The 24,549-nt window shown below is 39.9% G+C and overlaps 1 protein-coding gene across 1 annotated transcript in view; it reads left to right on the top strand.

Annotated features, from left to right (window-relative positions):
* The first annotated feature begins 15,532 nt into the window (after positions 1 to 15,532).
* cfap299 (cilia and flagella associated protein 299) overlaps positions 15,533 to 24,549 on the top strand; it is a 496,835-nt gene continuing 487,818 nt past the window's right edge. The window contains exon 1 of the mRNA XM_052040633.1: positions 15,533 to 15,655. Within this exon, the coding sequence (XP_051896593.1) occupies positions 15,542 to 15,655 (114 nt within the window). The 5' untranslated portion in view covers positions 15,533 to 15,541. The remainder of the gene's footprint in view (positions 15,656 to 24,549) is intronic.

The raw sequence follows: 24,549 nt of genomic DNA, 5'->3' as shown, positions 1-24,549 counted from the left end.
AGCTACAGATAGAAATATGTCATTCATAATACTAGGATGTCCTGTGGGTTAAACCGCAAGATTTTTTCTCAAGTATCTGGATCCAAATGGCTGACACTTGCCTTAGCTTCAATTACAGTTCTAAATAAAAGATGAGATTCAAAACAAATGCTTGGCTTGCATCATTTTATCAGAACAAAATTGAAGACATCCAGATCAATAGAGAAGCATAAGACAGTAAGGCTCAACGAAACATCTATATCCACTTACAAAATTAATCTCTTGTAAGTGAAACTGCAAACTTCACAATAGAAGCCATAGAAGGACATTTGGTCTCCTGTGCCTCCTCCATCGTTCAATCATGTTGATATTTTACCTCAGCAACATTTCCCTGCTCTAACCCCATGTGACTGATAAATCTTAAATTGTCTTACTTTTAGAAATATTCCAGATCGCCACTAATGTTTTAAATTAACAGTGGTATTTAGCCTAGACTTGGAGTAGACAAATGATTCCTGATTGTTTGAAGTATATAATTTCTTATATCCTGACCAATCCTTTATTCAACATCACCAAAGCAGATTAGTTTATCAATATCACATTGTTGATCATGGGTGAATTGTAGTGCCGAAATTGGCTACTCCATTTCCTACTTCACAAAATAGATTACATTTCAAAAATCACTGCATTGGCAGTAAAGTGCTTTGGGATGCTCTGAAATGTGCCGGATCAGTGCATTTTAAAAAATTTCTTTGGTGACCAACTCAGCTGGTGTGAGATGTTTTACTAGCATGTTTTAAAATATTAAAATTTACATTTGTGTATTTTTTTTCCCCAGGCACATTTTAATCTCTACCCCCTTTCTGTCCTCAACTTTAACTGAGAGGTTCATTTGTAATGATGATCAATCCTAATTGCAGGAACTACAGCCAAAAAGTATGCTCTGCTACACCTATTTTCTGGCATGACAGGGAATGCCTGTGAATGCACCCATGTCTGGGAGAAGTCTGTTTTTATAGAAGCCCTGCAATCAAGAAAAATATTATAACCCAATATATCATTTCTTGTACACTTTAGTCACTTCAAAGAACCCTAGAAATACCAAATGATGGGAAAATGAGTAAGATAAACTTATAGAAGTGGAGCATGTTTTTCATGTGCTACAATATGGGGTGAAGTGTAAAGTCAATCGTGAATTATAATCGGCACTACGTTAAATTGATTCTCTGACTTCTGTGTGGATGAGTTGCCCATGGATGGAGGTCGCTGGGCATGACGTTAACCATCGTGCTGTGCCTAGCTTGATATTATGGTAATACTGGAGTGTGATTATGTGTTGAAGAATCTATGTAGACCCTGACCACAGCAGAAGTTTTAATGAGGGGAACTCTATCTTTGTCCTGTAGTACTGGGGAGAGGGGGCAAGAGCAGATGTGCAGGAGATGGACCAAATGCGGTTGAGAGCTCCATCCACTATGGCAGAGGGGAAGCCAAATTTCAGGATGAGGGAGGATATTTCAGAGGCATTGGGGTGGAAGGCCTTGTTATTGGAACAAACTGATGGAGACAAAGAAAGGAATGGCATCATTACAGGAGGCAGGGTGAGAGGATATCTAGTCAATGTAAATGTGGGAGTCTATAAGCTTGTAATAGATGTTAGTGGCTAGTCTATCTCCTGAGGGAGTCAGAGAGATAGAGAAAAGGAAGGGAAGTGTCAGAGACAGATCATGTAAATGTGAGAGCAGGGTGGAAATTGGCAGCATAAGTGATAAAATTGTCAAGTTTTGTTTGGGTAGAGCATGGGGCACCAATGCAATAGTCAATGTATCGAAGAACGTTGGTGGTGTGGTCTGAACAAGGACTGTTCCATGTATCCATGTGTTGTGGGAAATCCACATGGCTGTCACGTGACAGTAACGACACTGACCCCCACTGACCGGAGGACAGCATTGCTCCTCTGATCGGAAGTCAATCAAGGTGCGGCTCCACCCACCCCTCAGGTGTGAGAGTACCTTTTGCATCTGAACCTGCCTGACCAGTATCCTTTGTCTCTGAACCTGCTGACCATAGGCTGTGGCAGGAACCTTTGTCTTTGACTTCCACACCATTGGCTCGTTCAAATTGTAACAGTGAGGCTCCACCCAACCTCCTAGCACTATAAAAGGGCTGCGTCCCCTAGCCCTTCCTCTTTTGACGACACCAGGAGTAGTAAGACAATGCTGCAGAGATCATTGGTAAGAGGTCATTGCATCACCACATGGTCAGGGAGCATTTCACTCAGACTCAGGGAGCGTTAAGGGCCAATGCTAGTGTGGGACAGGCATTGAAGTGTTATGTCCTGAAGTTGTACATTTTTACTGTGTGCTTGTGTGTGTGTGTGTGTGTGTGTGAGTGAGTGTATTTTACCCCAGTTGCGCTTCCCCTCTCGGGTTCGTGGTATCCTGTGCGTGACTGACTGTGTGTCTGTTCCCATCCATTCTGTCCCGCGTTTGCCTTTGTGATTAAACTAGGTTTGGTCTACAAAGCTCGTTTCCAGAGTCCTTGATCCTTAAGGCAGTTAAAAGAACGATTTCACACAACACCATGCAAAAAGACAGGCATAGCGAGGGCCCATGTGAGTTCCCTTAGCTTTTAATCGGAAGAAAATGAGTGGAATCAAAGGAGAAGTTGTTGAGCATAAGGACAAGTTCCACCAATTGAATGAGTGCGTAGGTGGCGACTGGTTGGGCCTCCATTTGAGGAAGAAATAGAGGACCCTGAGACCTTGCTGACATGGGATGAGGGTTTAAGGGGGTAGAATATCCATGGTGAAAATGAGTCACTTGGGACCAGGGAATTAGTTATTGTTAAAATGGTGGAGGACATCAGAAATGTCATGGATGTAATTGGAAAGGGATAAGATAGAAAGAAATAAGTTCAGTAGGGCAAGAGCAGGCCGAAACAATAGGTCTTTGAGAGAGTCCTCTTTCTCTCCCTCTCTGTTTTTCTGGAAGTGCCTTTATGGATGGATTCACAGTCTTCTTTGGATTGTCCCTTAGCTCCAGATCAGGTACTAAGCCTGTTGTATCTTCTTTCCACTGCTAATTTTTGCCCTGTACTGTCTGCTTTAATGGCAGGGAGACTCGCAAATGAATTACCAGTTGATGTATGCCCACAAGTTCACTTGTCTAATTGTCAGAAGATGAGTTCTGATAAATGTGGGCATAGACATTAAAATATAAGAATGGCAACATTTATTACTTTAATACATCAATACACTTTGGCCCATTAATGAAATGTATGGAATTGAAGGTATGATTTTCATGATACTTTTCATTTTCTAAATATAATGGATGTCATATTTCTGAAGAAATGGAAAATGTTTTCTGAAAATAGATTAAGAAATTGTCAGCATCTTCTCTTTGCAAGTAGTTTTATAATGAAGTAGTAGTGTGCTATTAGTTATTTGGTTTGTTGCGTACTTATTCATGGATATTTCAACTAAAGCTTCTCAATAAATGACAAAGTGTTTTTTTAATTGAATATTTCCCACACATGAAAATATTCAAAGACTGAACCATATACTTGTGGAGATCATTTATGTTTTGTTAAATCTATGGCATGATGTTATGATATTTATGTTACAGGAATTATTACAGAGATGTAATCTTGTAGAAGTTTATTGAATATTAACCAGCAAAACAATCAGTCAATGGAACAACTATCATAAAATTTATACACAAGTCATACCTTTCAGCATTAGGGGGGTAAAACAATACATTGGTGCAAAGACCATTTCCCATTTTGTTACTTGATGGGAAAGCAAAGGCAGTAAGTGAGCTTATGTATTCAAATGTGAAGTGGTACATGTATAATATCACGTGTGTGCTCTCGTTTATCACAAAATGTCTTGATCTTAATTGTGTTGTTTGCAAAACACATTGAACAGTGGACAAGAACTTCACTTACAGATGTAAACCGGAATGGCATTTCCATCACAACACTCTTTTGTACCCCTCACTAGATACTTTAACAATCACAATAACAGAAAACTAGTGTAATTTGCCCAAAAGCCATCAATGCCAGCAATTAGTTGTATTGTCAAAAGCTTTTAGTACTACCTTCAAATGTTTATGAATTTGAAATATGCTTAAAAACTGCTGAAATTAATAAAAAAGATAAAAGACTAAAATGATTAAAATACATTGTAAAAATACATTTGATTAAACATATCTTGAAATGTCAGCAACAAATTCAAAACATTACAATAAAGTAAAACAAGTAAACCATTTACTTCTTTTTTTTCACAGAAGGCTGTCAAATGAATGGAGATGTGGTTCTCAATGCCAGCCACTTGAGGTAATGCTGGGACTAGTTCTTCTCCTCAGCAAGCCAATGTTTTACTGTTGGACTCAATGGTAAATCTGGTAGTGGATGGGGAGGTCAGATGTTTCCTTGATCCAAATTTAAGAGCCAGAGCCATTTCTTGAATGAGACAAACCACCAATGTCTCCAATGGAGCTTTAGTCATGCCCAATCTATTATTGTAAAGCAAATCAATAGTGAACACTTGTCCAAAACAGAACTCTGTCAGCCAGAATACCATTACTCCCATAAAAGGATTAAATGATGAAACTCTGCATGATAACCAGAGTGCTCCCTTAACATACTCTTTTGTTGTGTTGGGGAAGGGATTAAATCTGCTGAGCCAATTTAAAAGATGACAGAAATCCAGACAACTCAGCAGGAACACATTCCACCTCAAATTGTGAACATTATTGGGAGATCTGACCATTTTACTTCTTCAATCCTGGCTGAAATGTTAATTCTTGCAGAGTACTTAAAACAAAAATGTTGTCACACATGGTATTTTTATTTGTAAAATATAAATATAAGCATTGCATTCAGTAAGTAAATAAAAAATTATGTTTTGAAATCTCATTGAACAAGTGGCATGACTTTGTGAAACCCTCTAGATTCACTATTTTAGGCCTTTCATCACCTAATTTGAGATCATATTTTTGGCAAAATCTGCAGTGATTCAGACTGATATGGAAAATATTGGTGAAGCCATCAGTGACCTTGGAAGCATTTATACTAAGTTTCTAGAATTTGCATATTTGTATTTGAGGGTTAAAGTCCAGAAGTTGATATCAGAAGTGGCATATTCCTTTACAAGGTGTCCTGTAATAATCCTCACTGATTGACATGACATGCAATGGTGTGAAGTTGGGTTCTTGCCCAGCAGGTCCAAATTAAAGATGCTGCATATAATTACGACTGGTGCACTAAGGAGTAAATACATTTTTATCAGCTATTACGACCTAACATCTTTACTGGCTCTGTAAATTTCATTTTACAAGTGGGGAGTCTATTCCATTATAAGTTGGTATTGGAGATTTAAAAGTATATACTTTTGATTTCCTATTTTTTTCTTTGTGAAGCCTATCTGTTTTTCCTGATCTTTATTCTGTCCTGGTACATTATTTCAATTTAGTTTTGATTCTGCATGCCTGATTGAATTTTCCTTAATCATATTGGTTAAAGAACCTCAGTTTTCTTGATCTACCTATCATAGATGGTTCTGTGTTTGGTAAGATATTGAAACAGAACAAAACTGTGTGCAAAGACTCACGAAAACCTAATGTGCATCAAGGTGAACAACAAGCATTTCTTCACCTTTAGCTACAAAATCTGTGTCATTGTATTATATATATTCTGTAGTCATAAGATAAAAATTCATCTATTTCCCTTTGCTTTTGAAATCAACTGGATCTTCATCATTATGATTGACAGAGCATTCTGCAACATTTAAAGACGTAGTTGCTTAAAAAGAGACTCATATTGTCCTAGCTTTTTTCATAAAAACTTTCTTCACAGACAGAGATCAATTGGTCTATTGTATCTATGTTGTTCCTTTCCTCTACCCTTTAACTTTTCTATTTAACTATTTTATTTCCTCTAGGTTTTTGCACTAACAGATTCTATTTTTGGCAGCATATGTCACACTAGAATAAAAAAATTCCCTGAATTCAATTCTATTTTTCCTGGTGATCATGAGCAACACACTTAGGGAGCATAAGCCTTCATATCTTACAGATGTATACATCTGGAACACACCAAAAATTCTGGGATGTCCATCCATTCTGAAAAAAAAATATGTTGGTACTCATAAACACTAATGTGGGAATGTTGTCAAACTGTAAATTGAGCTCCCTGGGCAAATTTAGACTTGCCAATAGAGCAATACATGGCAAATTTATTGCACAGACAAAAGTCACCCATAGCTACTGAGAATGTGATGTAAATGTCTAACATGTACCACAGAGAGGGATAAATGTATTGTAGACCTTGGTTGCAAATCTATTTGTAACCACGAATAGAGATGCCTCCTAAGCTTTGTAACAGAAACATGGATATCTGGGACAGATGAGAAGTCTCAGGAAGTATCCCTTAGTAGTTACTTCCTGCATGATGACTGGTGCTGCAGTGGTCTGACTCTCCTTTGATTTTGATTGACGAATTAAACTTTCCACTGAGTGTTTCTATGGTTCTCTTCGTGAAACTTTTTTGAAAGAATGTGACTATAAGAGCCATCCAGAATTTAGAGGAAGTCATTCCTAAAGTTAACAACGACATTTTTTGGCAGCATCTATGGTGATTTCCAAGTCATAGGAAAAATACTTCATAACCAATTTTGATAACTACCTCACCTTGAAGAATAAATCCTGGCAAACTACTAAGCACTGGCATATACTCTGAGAAACCAGATACAATAGTGCAGAGTTTAGAGTAAGTGATGTCATTCATTTCATTATCTCTCTTTAAACTAAGTGGACTATCTAACAAGTTACTCTGCCAGCAGTACATATGCCTAAATTAATCATGACAAAAACTTTAGCATTTGTAAGGTTAAAACTCCCTTTTTATAACAATAAGATTGTATGTTTAACTTGCACATTTGACCCAGCCAAACATCCCAAGGCTCTGTTTCAAACAAAAAGAAGATTGTTATCAACCAAAAATGCCATAAATGAACAAGGTTTTAGGAAGAATCTTAAAGATGCAAAGAGATGTGGAGAAACAGCAAGGTTTTGGGTGTGAAATCAGAATTTGTGTGCCCTTTAACAGTAGGCACATTCTCCAGGGGTGGATTAAAATTGGCAATGCTCAATCGGCCAGAATTAGAGGGCTGCAGATTTTTTGAGAGTTAATAGGACTGGAAGAGATTACAATGATAAAGATGGGTAAAGTCATGGTGGGATGGGAATGCTGGGGGGGTTGTGGGTGAAGTTGCAGTAGGGATGGATGTCGTGGGGGAATGAAAGAGATGGTGGATTTGAAACTAATTAAAATTTTTAAACTGGGATCCAGTGTAGGTCAGCAAGCACAAAACTGATGGGTGAACCAGAAGTGATTTGAGTTAGGATACAGACAGCCGTTCACAGAGGATAGAAAGGAAGAGACTTGCTGAAGAACAGACTGAGGTTGTTAAGTGAATAAAGACATTTTACCCCTTTGTTACGGACTCAGTGAAAGTCCCTTTAAGATAGAGAGTGTGTGTGTATGTGTGTGGGGCGTGTTTACGTCAATAGAAGATAAAGGATGTAATGACGTGGTTGAAGAAGGCAGAAGAAGAAGAAGGAGAGAGAGAGAGAAGGGAGAGAGACACCAGCCTGCTTGTTTTCTCTATCGATGGATGAGAAACAATAACTGTGTTTGCCACTGAAATCCATGTATGGAAGTTGGAAGTAATCCGGTGGAGTTCACTTTGTTGCTGACCTGTAGAAGGAAACAGGTATTTGTGTGTGGACGACCACGGTTCGGATGCTTTTCGGGGTGAGGAAGTCACTACCGAGTAAACACTGGAGTGTCGTTTGGGTTCCATCGTGGAACATTTGGATTTCGTATGTACTCTCTCTATGTTTTTCTACATCTACATCTTATCTTCAGACAACGGTGGTTGTTGAAGAAGCCCTTGCTCATGTTTCACCTTATGGCTTGCGGAACTGAACTTTAAGAACCATTCAGGAACTGGGAGTTTTGGACTTTGTCACACACACACACGAAGAGTTTAGTTTTGGGGTTAACGTTCGAGGTTTAACATTTTTGAATTCTAACATACTAACATTTTTACTTTTATTTTACGTATAATCATAAGTAGTGATTAATAAAATAGTTTTTAACACTAAATCATGCTCAGTGTGTTTCTTTTGTTGCTGGTTCGTGACAAAATTGGGAGATTCGTCCGGGATAGTTCCAAAGGTTAACGAGTGTCGTCCGGGATAGTTCCCAAGGTTAACGAGTGTCGTCTGGGATTGTACCCCAGATTGACAAGATTTGTTCAAGATTCAATCCAAAGATTTTTGAGGGAGGTCTGATAAATTCTTTTTAATTGGCTTGTGTGTGTGGAAACCAGCAGCAATGGATATTAAGGCATTTTTGGACTTACCAACCCAAAAAGGATTGGAGGTGGCGACAAAGGATGATTTGATAAAGATTGCTACAAGGTTAAACCTTACAGAAGTAAAGCAGTCTATGAGAAAGGCAGATATTCAGAGATTGATAGCTGGCCATTATGTGGAAAAGAAGGTGTTTGAGAAGGAAGTGTTAAAACAGTTTCCTGGCAGTGAAATAGCAATTTCTGAGGCACAGGTGCAGCTGGCAAAGATAGAAGCTGAACGACAGCAAACCCAGTTAAAGATAGAGGCTGAACGAGAGCAAACCCAGTTAAAGATAGAGGCCGAACAAAAGCTAACTCAGATGAAGATAGAGGCTGATCTAGCAATGAAGCAGATGGAGCTGGATAACGAGGAGAAAAAGAGGCAGCATGAGTTACAAATGAAGCGTAGGAGTTCGGAATCTGATTCTGATGATGGTTTTTCAGCCAGCAGGGAGGTTCGATTAGTCCCTCCTTTTGAAGAAGATCAGGTTGATCAGTATTTCCAACATTTTGAAAAGGTTGCTGTGAGTTCAAACTGGCCAAGGAAAGGATGGGCTCTTATGGTACAGAGTGTGATTAAAGGTAAAGCTCAAAAAGCTTATTCTGCTTTGTCTGCTGAGGATGCAGCTGATTATACCAAGGTAAAACAAGCTATTTTGAAGGCCTATGAATTGGTTCCTGAGGCTTATAGACAAAAATTCAGAGACTTGAGGAAATCTGCAGATCAGACATATGGAATTTGCCAATGGAAAGAGAATATGTTTTGAACGATGGTGCCTGGCTAAAAATGTAGATGGGGATTATGATAAATTGACAGAATTGATACTAGTGGAAGACTTTAAAAGATGTGTTCCAGCTGAATTAACAACATATTTAAATGAAAAGGCAGTGGAAACTTTACAAGAAACTGCTAGGTTGGCAGATGATTATGCTTTAACCCATAAATCCAAATGGGGACAACCTAAAACCTTTCAAAAGAGTTACAAAGACAATCCAGGTAAACCGGAGATTAAATTGGGAGGTAATCAAAAAGGAAAAGATGAAAAGAAGCCAGGGCTGGAGAAACCTGTTGAGCGTACTTGTTATTACTGTAGGAAACCTGGCCACGTGATATCTAATTGTGCCCTTTTGAAGAAAAGGAAGGAAGCTGTGCCCAATGCTTGCTTTCAGGCAATTAAAAATCAAAAAGGTTTAGGAGATGCTGTTAAAGATCAGTCCTTGCAAGAGGTAAAAGCGGAAGAGTTGGAGGAGGTGAGACAGGAATTCCGTTCTTATGTATCAGAGGGTTTTGTTTCACTGAATGATGAGTCACCCCAGGTGCCAGTGAAAATTCTTAGAGATACTGGGGCTAGTCAATCTCTCTTGCTGGACAGTGTTTTAAATTTTGGTGAAGAAAGTGACACTGGTGAAGTAAATCTAGTACGAGGCGTTACAGGTGAGACCATGTCTGTCCCTTTTCACAGGGTGATTTTAAAGTCAAAGTTCGTAGAAGGACCAGTCGAGATAGGGATAAGACCTAGTTTGCCAGTGGAAGGAGTTTCTTTGTTATTGGGAAATGACCTTGCAGATGGAGAAAGTGATCCTGTGGTACGGTTAACAACCAAACCAAGGATTGATGAGTCTGAGGATGATCCAGATGTTTACCCATCATGTGCGGTGACTCGAGCTAGAGCTAAAGAATTAGCCAAGACAGACAGTCCGGTGCAGTCTGATGTAGTTCCTTGTGACAGTCCTAAACAGGAAGAAAATTATGATGCCTTGTCTGAGACTTTTCTGTCTTCACTGGAGGATCAACATCCTTATAGTGAGCCTGAATTTAAAGATTTGTCTTTGTCAAGGAAGGATTTTATGGTGGAACAGACAAAGGACCCTGAGTTGACAGAATTGAAAGAAAAAGTACTCTCATGTGAGGAGATTGAGAAAGTGCCAAGTGGATATTATGTCAAAAATGGAGTGTTAATGAGGAAATGGAGACCTCCCCATGTCCAAAAAAATTTAAAACTCGGTTGGAAAGAGTCTGCCAGCTAGCGAGAGAGAATTTGAAAACCAGCCAGATAAGAATGAAGACATATTTTGATAGACGTGCTCGGCCTAGGACATTCGCAGTGGGGCAAAAGGTGTTGGTATTTTTCTCTAGCCAAAATAATCCCTTGCAAGCTCGTTTTTCTGGACCCTATGTTATTGAATCTCGAGTGACTGATCTAACATATATAATCAAAACACCAGATAGACGCAAGAAAACACAACTCTGTCATGTAAACATGCTAAAACCTTATTATGAGAGGGATTCAGTTGTGGCCTTGGTGGATGGTGTAAAGGTTGTTTCTAGAATGCCTGATGTTGATGTTGAGGAAGGCCAATTTAGACCAAATATTGTTCCATCGAAACTAAAAAACCAAAATATCCTGGAGAACCTTGAAACGAAGTTGGACCATTTACAAGTTTCACAAAAACAACAGATGAGAGAATTAATTTTAAAATTTAAAAATCTGTTCCCAGATGTTCCAAACAGAACATCGATAATTACCCATGATGTTGATGTTGGGGATGCAAAACCAATCAAACAACACCCATATCGAATGAATGTGGAAAAAAGTAAACTTGTTGATCAGGAAATAAAATACCTGTTGGAAAATGATATTATTAGACATTCTAGTTCAAATTGGAGTTCGCCCTGTGTTATTGTACCTAAACCTGATGGAACTGTTAGATTTTGCACAGATTACAGGAAAGTGAATGCTGTAACAAAGTCAGATGCTTACCCTATTCCTAGGGTGGATGATTGCATAGACAGAGTGGGAAAGGCAAAATTTCTTACAAAGATTGACCTATTAAAAGGGTACTGGTGTGTTCCATTAACAGATAGAGGAAGGGAGATTTCAGCCTTTGTAACCCCTTCTGGATTGTATGAATACAATGTTTTGCCATTTGGAATGAAAAATGCTCCGGCAACATTTCAAAGAATGATTAATTCAGTGATTCATGGGTTAAAACATACAGATGCCTACATTGACGACTTAGTGACTGGGAATGATACTTGGGAAGATCACATCTCTGCGTTAGAAAGGTTGTTTGAAAGACTTTCCAAGGCTAACCTTACAGTTAACTTGGCTAAAAGTGAATTTGGCCATGCCACTGTGACGTATCTTGGTTATGTTGTAGGTCAAGGCAAGCAAGCTCCTGTTCAGGCAAAAGTTCAAGCAATATCTGAGTTCCCTATTCCCACAGGTACGAGGACTGTTAGAAGGTTTTTGGGAATGGTTGGATATTATCGAAAATTTTGTAAAAACTTTGCTGATATTGCTCTTCCCCTAACTAATCTTCTGAAGAAGGGAGTAAAGTTTGTTTGGACAGATTCTTGTCAAGAAGCATTTGAGAAGCTGAAAGCCATTTTATGCTACCATCCTGTGCTCAAAACACCTGACTTTGAAAAGCCATTTTCATTAGCAGTAGATGCCAGTGATGAAGCTGCAGGAGCTGTGTTGTTGCAGAAGGGTGACCTTGATGATATTGACCATCCTGTAGCTTACTTTTCAAAGAAATTTAATGAGCATCAAAAGAATTATTCCACCATAGAGAAAGAATTACTGTCGCTTGTTTTAGCCTTGCAACATTTCAGTGTATATGTTTACACCGCTCAGAAACCATTGACTGTGTATACAGATCATAACCCATTGGTGTTTCTGAGCCGAGTCAAAAACAAGAACAGGAGGCTGTTAAACTGGAGTTTAATTTTGCAAGAGTTTGATCTCATGATAACTCGCATTAAAGGCAAAGATAATGTGATTGCTGATTGTCTTTCTCGATGTTAAATGGGAAACATGTATCTGTACTAATCTGATAGTCTGTAGTTGTGTAGCATGATAATTATTAACATTACTAACTGTATGCGCGGTTAAAATTTTCTTGGGAAAATTTTTTTTTAGGTGGGAGGTGTTACGGACTCAGTGAAAGTCCCTTTAAGATAGAGAGTGTGTGTGTATGTGTGTGGGGCGTGTTTACGTCAATAGAAGATAAAGGACGTAATGACGTGGTTGAAGAAGGCAGAAGAAGAAGGAGAGAGAGAGAGAAGGGAGAGAGACACCAGCCTGCTTGTTTTCTCTATCGATGGATGAGAAACAATAACTGTGTTTGCCACTGAAATCCATGTATGGAAGTTGGAAGTAATCCGGTGGAGTTCACTTTGTTGCTGACCTGTAGAAGGAAACAGGTATTTGTGTGTGGACGACCACGGTTCGGATGCTTTTCGGGGTGAGGAAGTCACTACCGAGTAAACACTGGAGTGTCGTTTGGGTTCCATCGTGGAACATTTGGATTTCGTATGTACTCTCTCTATGTTTTTCTACATCTACATCTTATCTTCAGACAACGGTGGTTGTTGAAGAAGCCCTTGCTCATGTTTCACCTTATGGCTTGCGGAACTGAACTTTAAGAACCATTCAGGAACTGGGAGTTTTGGACTTTGTCACACACACACACGAAGAGTTTAGTTTTGGGGTTAACGTTCGAGGTTTAACATTTTTGAATTCTAACATACTAACATTTTTACTTTTATTTTACGCATTATCATAAGTAGTGATTAATAAAATAGTTTTTAACACTAAATCATGCTCAGTGTGTTTCTTTTGTTGCTGGTTCGTGACACCTTGAGCTTACACGCTCTTGCAATAAACTCCAACATACCATTTTCCTTTTCAATTTCTTGTTTCACCTGCATAATTTACCTGCTCTCTCATTCTACGCCTCAACTAATAAACAAGAGTATGCAATGTGTTTTTTTTTCAATCAACTTATAAAATCGTTCTGATATCTTTAGAGATCTGTAATGTGAGCTCAAAGATTGCTCTGCTTCTCCACATCTTTCAGTATCTTCCCATTTACTGTGCACTTCCTTGCCTTGTTGCTCCTCCCTAATTTTATTTTCTCACACTTCTCCAAATCGAATTCCATTTGCCACATGCATACAGTCTAATACTTTTCTTCTTTCTGTTAACCACATAAATCATTTTGTATCATACTAAAATTCATTACCGTGCCTTGGTGGAAATGCATCAGAGTATTGTGTAGATTTTGGTTTCTTAACCTAAAAAATGATATATTTGCAGTGAAGATTCTCCAGACTGGTTCCTTGGACAGTGAGTCTGTTATACGAGGAGAGATTGAGTTGAATTGGTGCCTATTCTCTAGAGTTTAGAAGAATGACAGTGACCTCACTGAAACATACAAAATTCTTAGAGGGCTTGACAGAGAAGATACATGGGGTGGGGTGGGGGTTATTGTGGGCAATGTTGTTTCCCTGGCTGAGGAATCCAGAAACAAAGGTTGCAGTCTCAGAATTAGGGGTAGGACAGTTGGCTCCAAAACAAAATATCTTCATTCAAAGGAGAGCTAATCTTTTAAATTCTCTACCCTGGAAGGTAGTATGGATGCTCAGTCATTGATTGCATTCAAAATTGAGGTCAATAGCTTCCTGGATAATGGAGGAATCAGGTAATTGGGCTGGGGATAGGGCAGAAAAATGCTGTTTGAGGGTATAAGACCAGCCATGATCTTGTTGAATGGCAGAGCACGACTGAATGGCCTACTCCTTCTTATGTTCTCATCTCTAATTGGACAACAACCTGAGAACTGTGTACATCCTGGTCACCAACTGACAGGAAAGATGTGATTGCATCGATGAGGATGCAGGAGGTTTACAGGAAGTGGAAAATATTAGTTGTGGGGAAAATGGAAAGACTGGGACTGTTTTGTTCAGAAAAGACCAGTTTAAAGGGAGACTTAAATGATGTGTGAAATTATAAGGGGCCTGGATAGAGTAAATAGGAAGGTCCTAGTTTTTCTCCAGCAGACCAATTTAAAAAAACAGGAGCAGAGACTTGAAGTAATTTGTAGAAGACTTACAGGGGAGCTGAGAAAGGATAGACAGTGGTAAAGGTCTGAAACTCATTGCATGAAGGGATAGTAAGGGCAAAAACGTCATCACATTTCATAATTACTTGGATGTGTACTTGAAGTGTTGTGACCTTCAACACCAGGTTAAGTGCTGGGCGGCAAGATTAGTCTAGGTAGTTCTTTTTTGGTGATTATGGCTATGATAGGTCATGCAGACTCCTCATGTGTTATAAACTCCTCTGTAATTCTATGATGCAAAATTAATATGTACAGGTAGACTCATATTCCTATAATGTTTCTTCTTTATGGATCCTTAACCAAGCTAGCCTTTCATTTCCCAGCCCACGCTATCTCTCCACGCACTGGGTATTAGCAATCTGCTCCCTTGCCTGTCTAAATCAGTATTTCTTATCTCAGATGGCAGAACATGGAACAGTTTTACATTTTATTCTAGCTAAATCAAACCTCTACCTCCAACCCACCCTTTTCGAAGTACTAACCAACAGACTTCTAGACATTGCTGATGGGTAAGCTGCTGTTCACCACGCACAATACCAGATAAACTGGAAATCTTGAAATGGCAGATGTTTCCAGCACAAATGATTGTTTCGCCTATCAGGTTCATGATATTATTTTGCTCAAACAATCCGCCCCTCCCTGCTAAAACAATCCAACACTAATATGGTTCTGGTGAAAGGTGATTTGAAACATTAACTGTTTCTGCACAGACGTTGTCTGATCCAGAACATCTGCAACATTTTCGGTTGTCATTCTGGATTTCCAACACTTCCAGGTTGCCACGTCTATTTTCCAGAATTCAAAAGGCACCCTGTCGCCTTGACCTCCTACAAAGCATTTCATAACAGCATCAATCACTCTTTAATCTCACTTTCCCATAACCTCACTTATCAACCACAAGGAGCGAATCGAATTATCACTGAAAAGATGCGGAATGAGCGCACAAGTTGCTCCGAGCCGTGGAGTCGCCGCACCAGTCAGGCTGCAAGAGGCGGAGCTCCGAGCCGTGGAGTCGCCGCACCAGTCAGGCTGCAAGAGGCGGAGCTCCGAGCCGTGGAGTCGCCGCACCAGTAAGGCTGCAAGAGGCGGAGCTCCGAGCCGTGGAGTCGCCGCACCAGTCAGGCTGCAAGAGGCGGAGCTCCGAGCGTAGCCTCAGGAGCCAAGCTCAGGGTCTGGTGACGCCGGAAGTCCTTGTTGCTGGGCGACAAGCATCTGCCCGGGGTAAACAACATGGAGGAAGAGGAGCAGGGAGCTGCAGCAGTCGATAACATTGTCAACGAATTCGAGACCTACGAGAGTTTCCTGGACTCGCAGATCACTTCCCTGGATCTGTATTACCTGGAGGTAAGAGCCGAACTCCTCATTCACCCTCTGGCTCTTTGAAGAGAACGGACTCGGCCTGGCCGGGACGTCCCGGACTGCTTCCGTCCGCAGAGCCGGGAGACAGTAGGCGGGGCCCAGCTCCTGAGAGAGGTTTCTCCACAGTGTTTGCAGTAGGCTGCTTGCCAGATCTCTCTTATCCAGACAAGGCTGTGACTTCAGCAGTAACTTCACAAACTTTGATCCCCTATGTGATGCCCGACAACTGAACGATCAGTTGCTGCTTCCAAGCAAGGCTCCCACATACAGTCCTACCACTAAACATTAACCCTATAAACTCGGCACCCTAATCCCAATTCAACCGTCATTCCAACAATGTACTATTGGGAATGAGAGTTAATTATAAATATGAACCTTAAAGGTAACGTTGTTTGGTTGCAAAATATTACATTTTGATATGTAGTAAAACAGGCAGGACGTTATGCTTGGAAAAGGTGTAGTGGTTAACTTCTAAGTAAAAATGTTCCTATGAGACAATTGTGAACACTGGTGCAACAGACTGGGGAATGTCACGATATTGAAGGTCACTTGGGCTGAATGGCGAGTTGCTAGCTCGCTGCAATTTGCAATAAGTTCGCTCCTGAGTTCCACGGTTGCACATTACAGTGGGCACATTAGGGATGATCTGGAGGTTGGACCTCTACTGCTGGACTTGGTGTTGATTCCAGAGGCAATCTACAAACTTCTTGAGCTGACAAACCTTTTGCATCTGGCCCTTCAGCTTCAGATTAAGAGGAGCGGGCATTCAGTTGAACTGTCTCTTTGCTCTTGACAGAAAAGGTGATTGTTTATATTTTGATCATCTTATTGTGTTTTGAGTGGATTTATTAATTTTAATCTTTTTGAACCATTTTTAAATGCCCCTAATCATGCATATTTAGAAGAGTTTGAGGCACTTGACAACAACTAGCTATTAAAAGAACATTAGAGTTGTTTGAGATTGAGGTCTGCTGCCAGCAAAGCCTTAGACAGTTGAACCCATGAGGGCTCAAAAATTAAGCACAGCCTTAAGACTAGTACAGATGACAGGTTGCATTAGGCACATTTCTTCTGTGTCCACATTTTGCCTACTACAGAAGGACTGATATAATTTTTTTTATTTCTTTTAGCAGATTAAAATGTTTCCCTTAGCTCACAAAGATTATTAATAACTCTTTATCGAAGTGACTTTCTTTAAATTAACTTCAAAAAAGAACACCTTTCATATGGCGTACAAAGAAATAAGATTAACTTATTCTAAATTTATTTGGTTTAATTAGATTTGATATGAGAAAAGAAACAAAAGCAAATCCCAGCTTCTTCCTGTAATGCACATTTACATGGACTTTCTATTGCATCCTTAGGGGTCACCCTACTCTTTGATCTTATTGCAACTCAAAGCAAACTTACCACCAACCTGTTTGGGAGCAAGGGATAGGCAGTGTAAATATTGATTACATCTGTGAGAAAGTCTATAAGTAGAACAACAAAACTCACTTGAAAATATTGTGCCTGACCTTTTGTTATGTTGAAGATCTATTTCAACTTCCTTATTAGAAATTGAGTGTCCGTCATTAAGGGGGCGGTGTAAATACACCTATCTACATCAATGGTGCTGAGGTCGAGAGGGTTGACAGCTTCAAATTCCTGGGAGTGAACATCACCAACAACCTGTCCTAGACAAACCACGTGGATGCCATGGCCAAGAAAGCTCACCAGTGCCTCTACTTCCTCAGGAGGCTAAAGAAATTTGGTTTGTCCCCTTTGACTCTCACCAACTTTTCCCGATGCACCATAGAAAGCATCCTATCAGGATGTATCACGGCTTGGTATGGCAACTGCTCTGCCCAAGACCGCAAGAAGCTTCAGAGAGTTGTGGACACAGCCCAGCGCATCACAGACACCAGTCTCTCCTCCTTGGGCTCTGTCTTTACCTCTCATTGTCTTGGTGAAGCAGCTAGCATAATCAAAGACCGCACCCACCCGGGACATTCTCTCTTTACTCTTCCATCGGGTAGAAGATATAGGTGCCTGAGGCCACGTACCACCAGACTTAAGGACAGCTTCTACTCCACTGTGATAAGACTATTGAACAGTTCCCTTAATTAATGAGATGGACTATGACCTATGACCTCATGATCTACCTTGTTGTGACCTTGCACCTTATTGCACTGCACTTTCTCTGTAGCTGTGACACTTTACTCTGTACTGTTTTTTTTTACCTGTACTACATCAATGCACTCTGTACTAACTTAATGTAACTGCACTGTGTGATGAATTGACCTGCAAGATTGGTTTGTAAGACAAGTTTTTCACTGTACAAGTGACAATAATAAACCAATACTAATACCAATACCAATGTCTGGCATGTGCTGAGATCTACACAAAATTGTATGATACTGTGGGCTAGACTTGCCACACAAGCTGTGAAACAGAAACCCAGGGTGACGAGAAGGAGGAACAGGAGAAATGAAATATAGCCAATACAACAAGAGTACCAAACCTTTCTGTCCAAGGCTGATTCATTTAGACTGTGGCATATCTCTTTACAGAAGCTTCCCAAAGTCTGGGACTCGCACATCAAAGCCTAAGGTACTTTATTGGGCTGCGTTAGATTTTGCAAATGAACTCCCCTGCCTTCCCCTCCACAGTTCACTAATGAAAGAGATTATGGAGATAACTGGACATTTTTGCTTACTTTCATAGCTACTTTTTTTGGGAGTAAACATTTGATGATGATATTCAGCAGAGGATCTAGTATTGTGTCTCCTCTAGGGAAATTTCTATGGCACACCTCTTCTTACTGTGACTTATGAAATGATACCATGATCCCGGTGTCCAACTTGGTTATCAATTGTAATTGATTATGGATTTGAAACTTGGGTTGTTTACCAGTCTCACCAACAAAGCCTGGAGTGAGGTGCCTTCAACAATACCCCTAGAAAGTCATCCACACTAACAATGGAGATCATTATACCTATGTTGTTTTCAAAGCCAATGTCACTGACATTGAGACAAAGGTCCTTGAGAATAAACTCATTTGGACTGAACACTGTGTTTGACATCCCTACTCCCTGGTCCCTAAACAATTTAAATACTGTCAGCGTAATAAGAGCCAGAAATCCTGTGACAGTCTAAAGAAACATTGCAAAGACACACTGAAGGTATTTCTCAAGAAAACAAATGTAGACATCACAAGCTGTGAAGAGCAAGCTACCAGCCAATACCAGTGATGGCAAAGCCACTATCAAGTAGAAGCCCAATTTCAAAGGGAAAGGCGTTATCAAAGAAAAAAAGAGCGAATAGCAAAGGAAAGGAAAAAAAACTTACCAATGGGCAGCTCTTTAACATGGATGCATCTGCAATCTCTGTGCACTGTGATCTGGGTCTGTAGGTTTATACCATGAATATTTATACCTGGGGTATGATTCTCAAAAACAAAGTTCATCGCTCATTTTTGTGAAAATATTCCCCTGACACAAAATAAGTTCATTCTTATTTTGGCCAGGCTCATCAATATTCTGCCCTAATTATTTCATATTCAAAGGAGCAATATTGATATGGAGGAGAGTTGGTGGGGCAGAAGGTGGGAGGAAACAAAGCTTCTCCCTTAAAATTGCAGTGCCCATCAGTAAAAAGACAACAGTGCCATGGCAAATGGCTGTACACATTAACTCTGTCATGTCCATAGACAGCGGAGCTATTGAGACCACAGTCCCATTGTTCTATGAAGTTGTTTCAGACAAGGGTACATATTGGAGGCAAAATGATCAGTACGACCAGGAGAAAGAAGATACTTTCTTTTTACTTAGACATAGAGCCACCATAAATCAATCTTTCCATTATAACAGCTACCTTTAAAATTCAAACAGGTGCTTAAAAGCAGTCATCTAAATCTGGTACTAGAATCATTAATTGCTGATCATTTAATAAGCAATTAATGAGCAGTGAAAGGATACCTAAACAATGGAAAACATTCTAATTATCATTTGTTATAATGGAAAGATTGATTTATGGTGGCTCTATGTCTAAATAAAAAGAAAGTATCTTCTTTCTCCTGGTCGTACTGATCACTTTGCCTCCAATATGTACTCTTGTCTGAAACAACTTCATAGAATAATGGGACTGTGGTCTCAATAGCTCCGCTGTCTATGGACATGACACAGTTAACGCACGCGCTGGGGGAGCTCAGCAGGTCAGGCAGCATCTATGGAAGTGTAGCAGTTAGGGTAACTGTCTGTAAGGAGTTTGTACATTCTCCCCGTGTCTGCATGGGTTTCCTCTGGGTGCTCCGGTTTCCTCCCACATTCCAAAGACGTACGGGTTAGGAAGTTGTGGGCATGCTATGTTGGTGCCGGAAGCGTGGCGACACTTGCGGGCTGCTACCAGAACACTTTACGCAAAAGAAGCATTTCACTGTGTGTTTCAATGTACATGTGACTAATAAAGATATCTTATTCTTATTCTATTATTCTAAATGAAGCATTGTTAAATTATATCGTTAAAAACAATTTAAATTTCCTTACCTGGAGTTCAGGTGCCTGCTGAGCTTTGCTGTACCATCTCTTTAGCCTGAACAAAATATTTTTTCCTATGACTAGAGAAGTGTACAGATACATATGAATGGTCAAATAGATAACACAAAATAAAAGTAGTCAGTTTGTATTTATTTTGAGACAAATCAAGGCACAGGAAGTTTATTTTAAATTAACTTGCAGCCAGTCTAAATACAGTTTCAAAGGTTTTACAATATCAATTTACCACAGCTAAGTCTTGAATATTAAATCCAGCACCATTTTCATATTTATGCATTTCCTTAAGTTGGCATCAAAAATGGAATTATTGATTGACCATTTGCTTTTCATAAACAGATTGATGAATGTATTTCATTTTCAGTCACTACTTGAAGCATTGTGATAATTAAAACTAAGGAATAGCAACTATGATATGTCAGGCTTTTTGCTAAAGTGAAATCGTGTTTGAACAATGTGCACTTATTAAAGTGTAATTATATGTAGGTTGCCATTCTATATGATAATATTTCAAAAATTCCATATACTTATGCATTTTGTTATCTTGATATTTTAGCACTTACTCTCTTCCACTTTAAGCGTAAATGAAAAAAAATCAGTTAAATATTATGCTTTTTACTTTCTGGTTTGCTGTCTGTGAAAATTCTTCAATGCGTTAAGGTATCAAAGCTACAAAGTGGCATCATTGTTTCTGGATGTCTGAGATTCCCTAGGGATAATGACTGACAGTTGCAGTTTTTGGTTTAGGAGTTTATCCCATTGTGTTCTAAAACATTGCATTCCGCCATAGACTTTTGCATATCTCTTTCAGTTCATTGTAGAATTAACAGCCTTTCTTTTTCCTTGAAGTTCAAATGTTGCTGTTGTTACGTACCAGCAACAATAGAAACACACTGAGTTATGTACACGTGTTAAAAACTGTTTTATTAACAACTACCTATGATAATAAGAAAAGTAAAAACGTTAGATATTAAACATTAACCCCAAAACTAAACTCGAAGTGTGTGTGTGGCAAATTCCCAAACCCCAAGTCTAGGAATAGTTCTCAAAATTCATTTCAGCAAGTCATAAGGTGAAACGTGAGCAAAGGCTTTTGCAAAACCACCGTTGACTGAAGACAAAACATAGAGAGAATATAGAGAGAAATTACGAAATCCACATGTTCTACGACACCTCAGTCTCTGATGATCTCCATTGCTTTGTTCCGAAGTATCTGCCACCCCGAAGGCATTCCATACGTTGCCGTCCACACAAATACCTGTTCCCCACTACAGGCTAACGACAAAGTGGACTCCACTTGTTTGCTCCAAAAATCCATACGTGGATTGTAGTGACAGACATAGCTATTGTTCTTCATCCATTGTTATTGGAGACCAGCAGTAAGTCTCTCTCTCGCTCGCTCTCTCTCTCTCTCTCTCTTCTCCGACTTATTTTGACTCACTGAGAAAAACCGTCAGCACGTTGTTTTCTTGCTGTCTTGATGACACCACACACACACTACTACTCTACTGTCCAGGTTCCTTAAAGGGACATTCACCAAATAGCAACCTGGCTCGTAACACCATCTTGTTTTTAAAAGAAGGTGCTGCTATCCATTACTTTTACCCTTAACCCTTTCAATCATTTTTTTACTCTTGAATGGTTTTTAAAGCTAGGTTTTTAACTTTAACTTCTGGTAATCAGGTCATTGGGTGGCACAGTGGCTCAGCAAGCCGAGCTCCAGGCAACCTAGATTTAATCCTGACCCCCTCGGAGTTTGCATGTTCTCCATGACCATGTGGGTTTCCTCATAGTACTTCAATTTAAGAACATAGAACATAGAACACCACAGCACAGTACAGGCCTTTTGGCCCACAATGTTGTGCTGACATTTTATCCTGCTATAAGGTCTATCTAACCCTTCTCTCCCAAATGTTAACCCTTCCCTCCCATTTCTCTATCATTCATGTGGCTATCTAAGAGTCTCTTAAATGTTCCTGATGTATCTGTCCACCACAACCTTTGCCGGCAATGCATTCCATGCACCCACCACTCTCTGTGTAAAAAAAAAACTTACCCCTGACATCCCCCTTATACCTTCCTCCAATCACCTTAAAATTATGCCTCCTCGTGTTAGCCATTTTCGCCCAGGGAAAACGTCTCTGACTGTCCACTCGATCTATGCCTCTTATCGTCTTGTAGACCTTTATCAAGTCACCTCTCATCCTCCTTCTCTTCAAAGAGAAAAAACCTAGCTCACCTAACGTATCCTCATAACACATGCTCTCCAATCCAGGCAGCATCCCAGTAAATCTCCTCTGTACTCTCTCTAAAGCTTCCACATCTTTCCTATAATGAGGCAACCAGAACTGAACACAATACTCCAAGTGTGGTCTAACCAGAGTTCTATAGAGTTGCAACATTACCTCGCAGCTCTTGAACTCAATACCCTGACTAATGAAGGCCAACACACCATATGACTTCTTAACAACCCTATCGACCTGAGCGGCAACCTTGAAGGATCTATGGACATGGACCCCAAGATCCCTCTGTTCCTCAACACTGATAAGAGTCCTGCCATTAACCTTGTATTCTGCCTTCGAATTTGATCTTCCAAAGTGTATCACTTCACACTTTTCTGGGTTGAACTCCATCTGCCACTTCTCAGCCCAGGTCTGCATCCTATCAATGTCCTGTTGTAATCTACAGCAACCTTCTACACTATCCACAACACCACCAACCTTTGTGTCATCAGCAAACTTACTAACCCACCCTTCCACATCCTCATCCAAGTCATTTATAAAAATCACAAAGAGCAGGGGTCCCAGAACAGATCTCCGCGGAACACCACTGGTCACCAACCTCCAGGCAGAATACGCTCCATCTACCACCACCCTCTGTCTTCTTTGGGTGAGCCAATTCTGAATCCCCACAGCCAAGCTTCCCGGGATCCCATGCCTTCTGACTTTCTGAATGAGCCTTCCATGAGGACCCATATCAAATGCCTTACTAAAATCCATGTACACCACATCCATTGCTCTACCTTCATCAATGTGCTTTGTCACATCCTCAAAGATGTCCTCAAAATTTCTTCCTATGTTCCAAAGTTGTGCAGGTTGGTAGGTTAAATAACGACTGTAAATTGCCCCTACTGTGTAGTGAGGGGGAATAGATGGAAATGTGGGAGAATACAGGGAAAGTTAGTAGGATTGGAATTGCTCTGTGAGCCAGCAGAGAACCGATGGCCAAAATAGTTGCCTTGTATGTCATAAGGAATTATGTCATGCCACGTTTGTAATAATATGTTTTTCTACTGATACAATGTATGTCAAATATCCACCTTAAGCATTTTTCATGTAAAATAGATCAGTTGGATCATAATAGCTTAGGTATGGATATGGATGCAGGCAAGCCAGTTTCAAGGTTAATGATACTGGCTCACAGTCAGTTAAGCTCTGATGGGATTTACTGGAAGCACAGAGGCTACTTTGAAAGTACTTGGCCTCTATTTCCATGGAAGCAGAAACCTGATCTATCAGTTACTGTGATGTCGGCAGAACTATTATGCGGTGTCACTGGTAAGCTGCTACAGCTGATTTTCTTTCTCTCCTGGCTGAGTGCAGCTCATGAGTGCTGGTGTTTCTCCTCCAGCCTGCATATCCTTTATTCTTCTCCCTCAGTGCCAGTGTCTGAACTGATGTCCAGCAGCAATAGATGAAATGACGTAAAATTTCATACTGCCACATCAGTTGTGTACAGTTCATCTTCCTCTTTCCCTGAGGCAAGAACATCTGGAGTGGTGGTGGTGATTTTTCTCCTGGTAATCCAGCAGTTATAAGCTCTCTAACAACAACATGGGAATGTTGTATGCAAGTGCCCTTTTAGACATGAGCTATTTCAATAAGGGAAGGAATGATGTAGAAGTAGGGAACCACTGGATAACTGCAATGCCAGTCTCAGTACATTCTGGTGGTACATGTGACCTCTTACTCTGCTGCTGGCCTCAGCATTAAGTTCAGAAGTGGTTCCTGATTGTGTTGAGGAAGGGGCTGAATACACTTCATACCTGGCTCCACAGCTTTATACTAGCTATAGATGGCACATCAAGCAGTACCCCATTCTTTTGAATTGGGCCGCCAATTGTTACTAAAAATGGAAATGAAACTAAGTAGTTTGTTCTTTTTTAGACTTTTAATTACTATCAATGTTTCAATTAAGTTACATGGGGTAAAATTGTTTCACATTTTATTACTTAATTTACCAATTTTTGATTTTTAAAATATTATTTAAATGTTTTATCTCTTTCTATATGTGCCTGATCATTGGAGACTTGTAGAAAGAGTGGAAACTTGGCCTTCTGGCAGCACA

The sequence above is a fragment of the Pristis pectinata genome, chromosome 2 (genome assembly GCF_009764475.1).
Source record: "Pristis pectinata isolate sPriPec2 chromosome 2, sPriPec2.1.pri, whole genome shotgun sequence".
Taxonomy (NCBI): Eukaryota; Metazoa; Chordata; class Chondrichthyes; order Rhinopristiformes; family Pristidae; genus Pristis; species Pristis pectinata.
The sequence above is the reverse complement of the archived record's forward strand: the minus strand, read 5'-3'. Positions and strand labels throughout refer to the sequence as shown.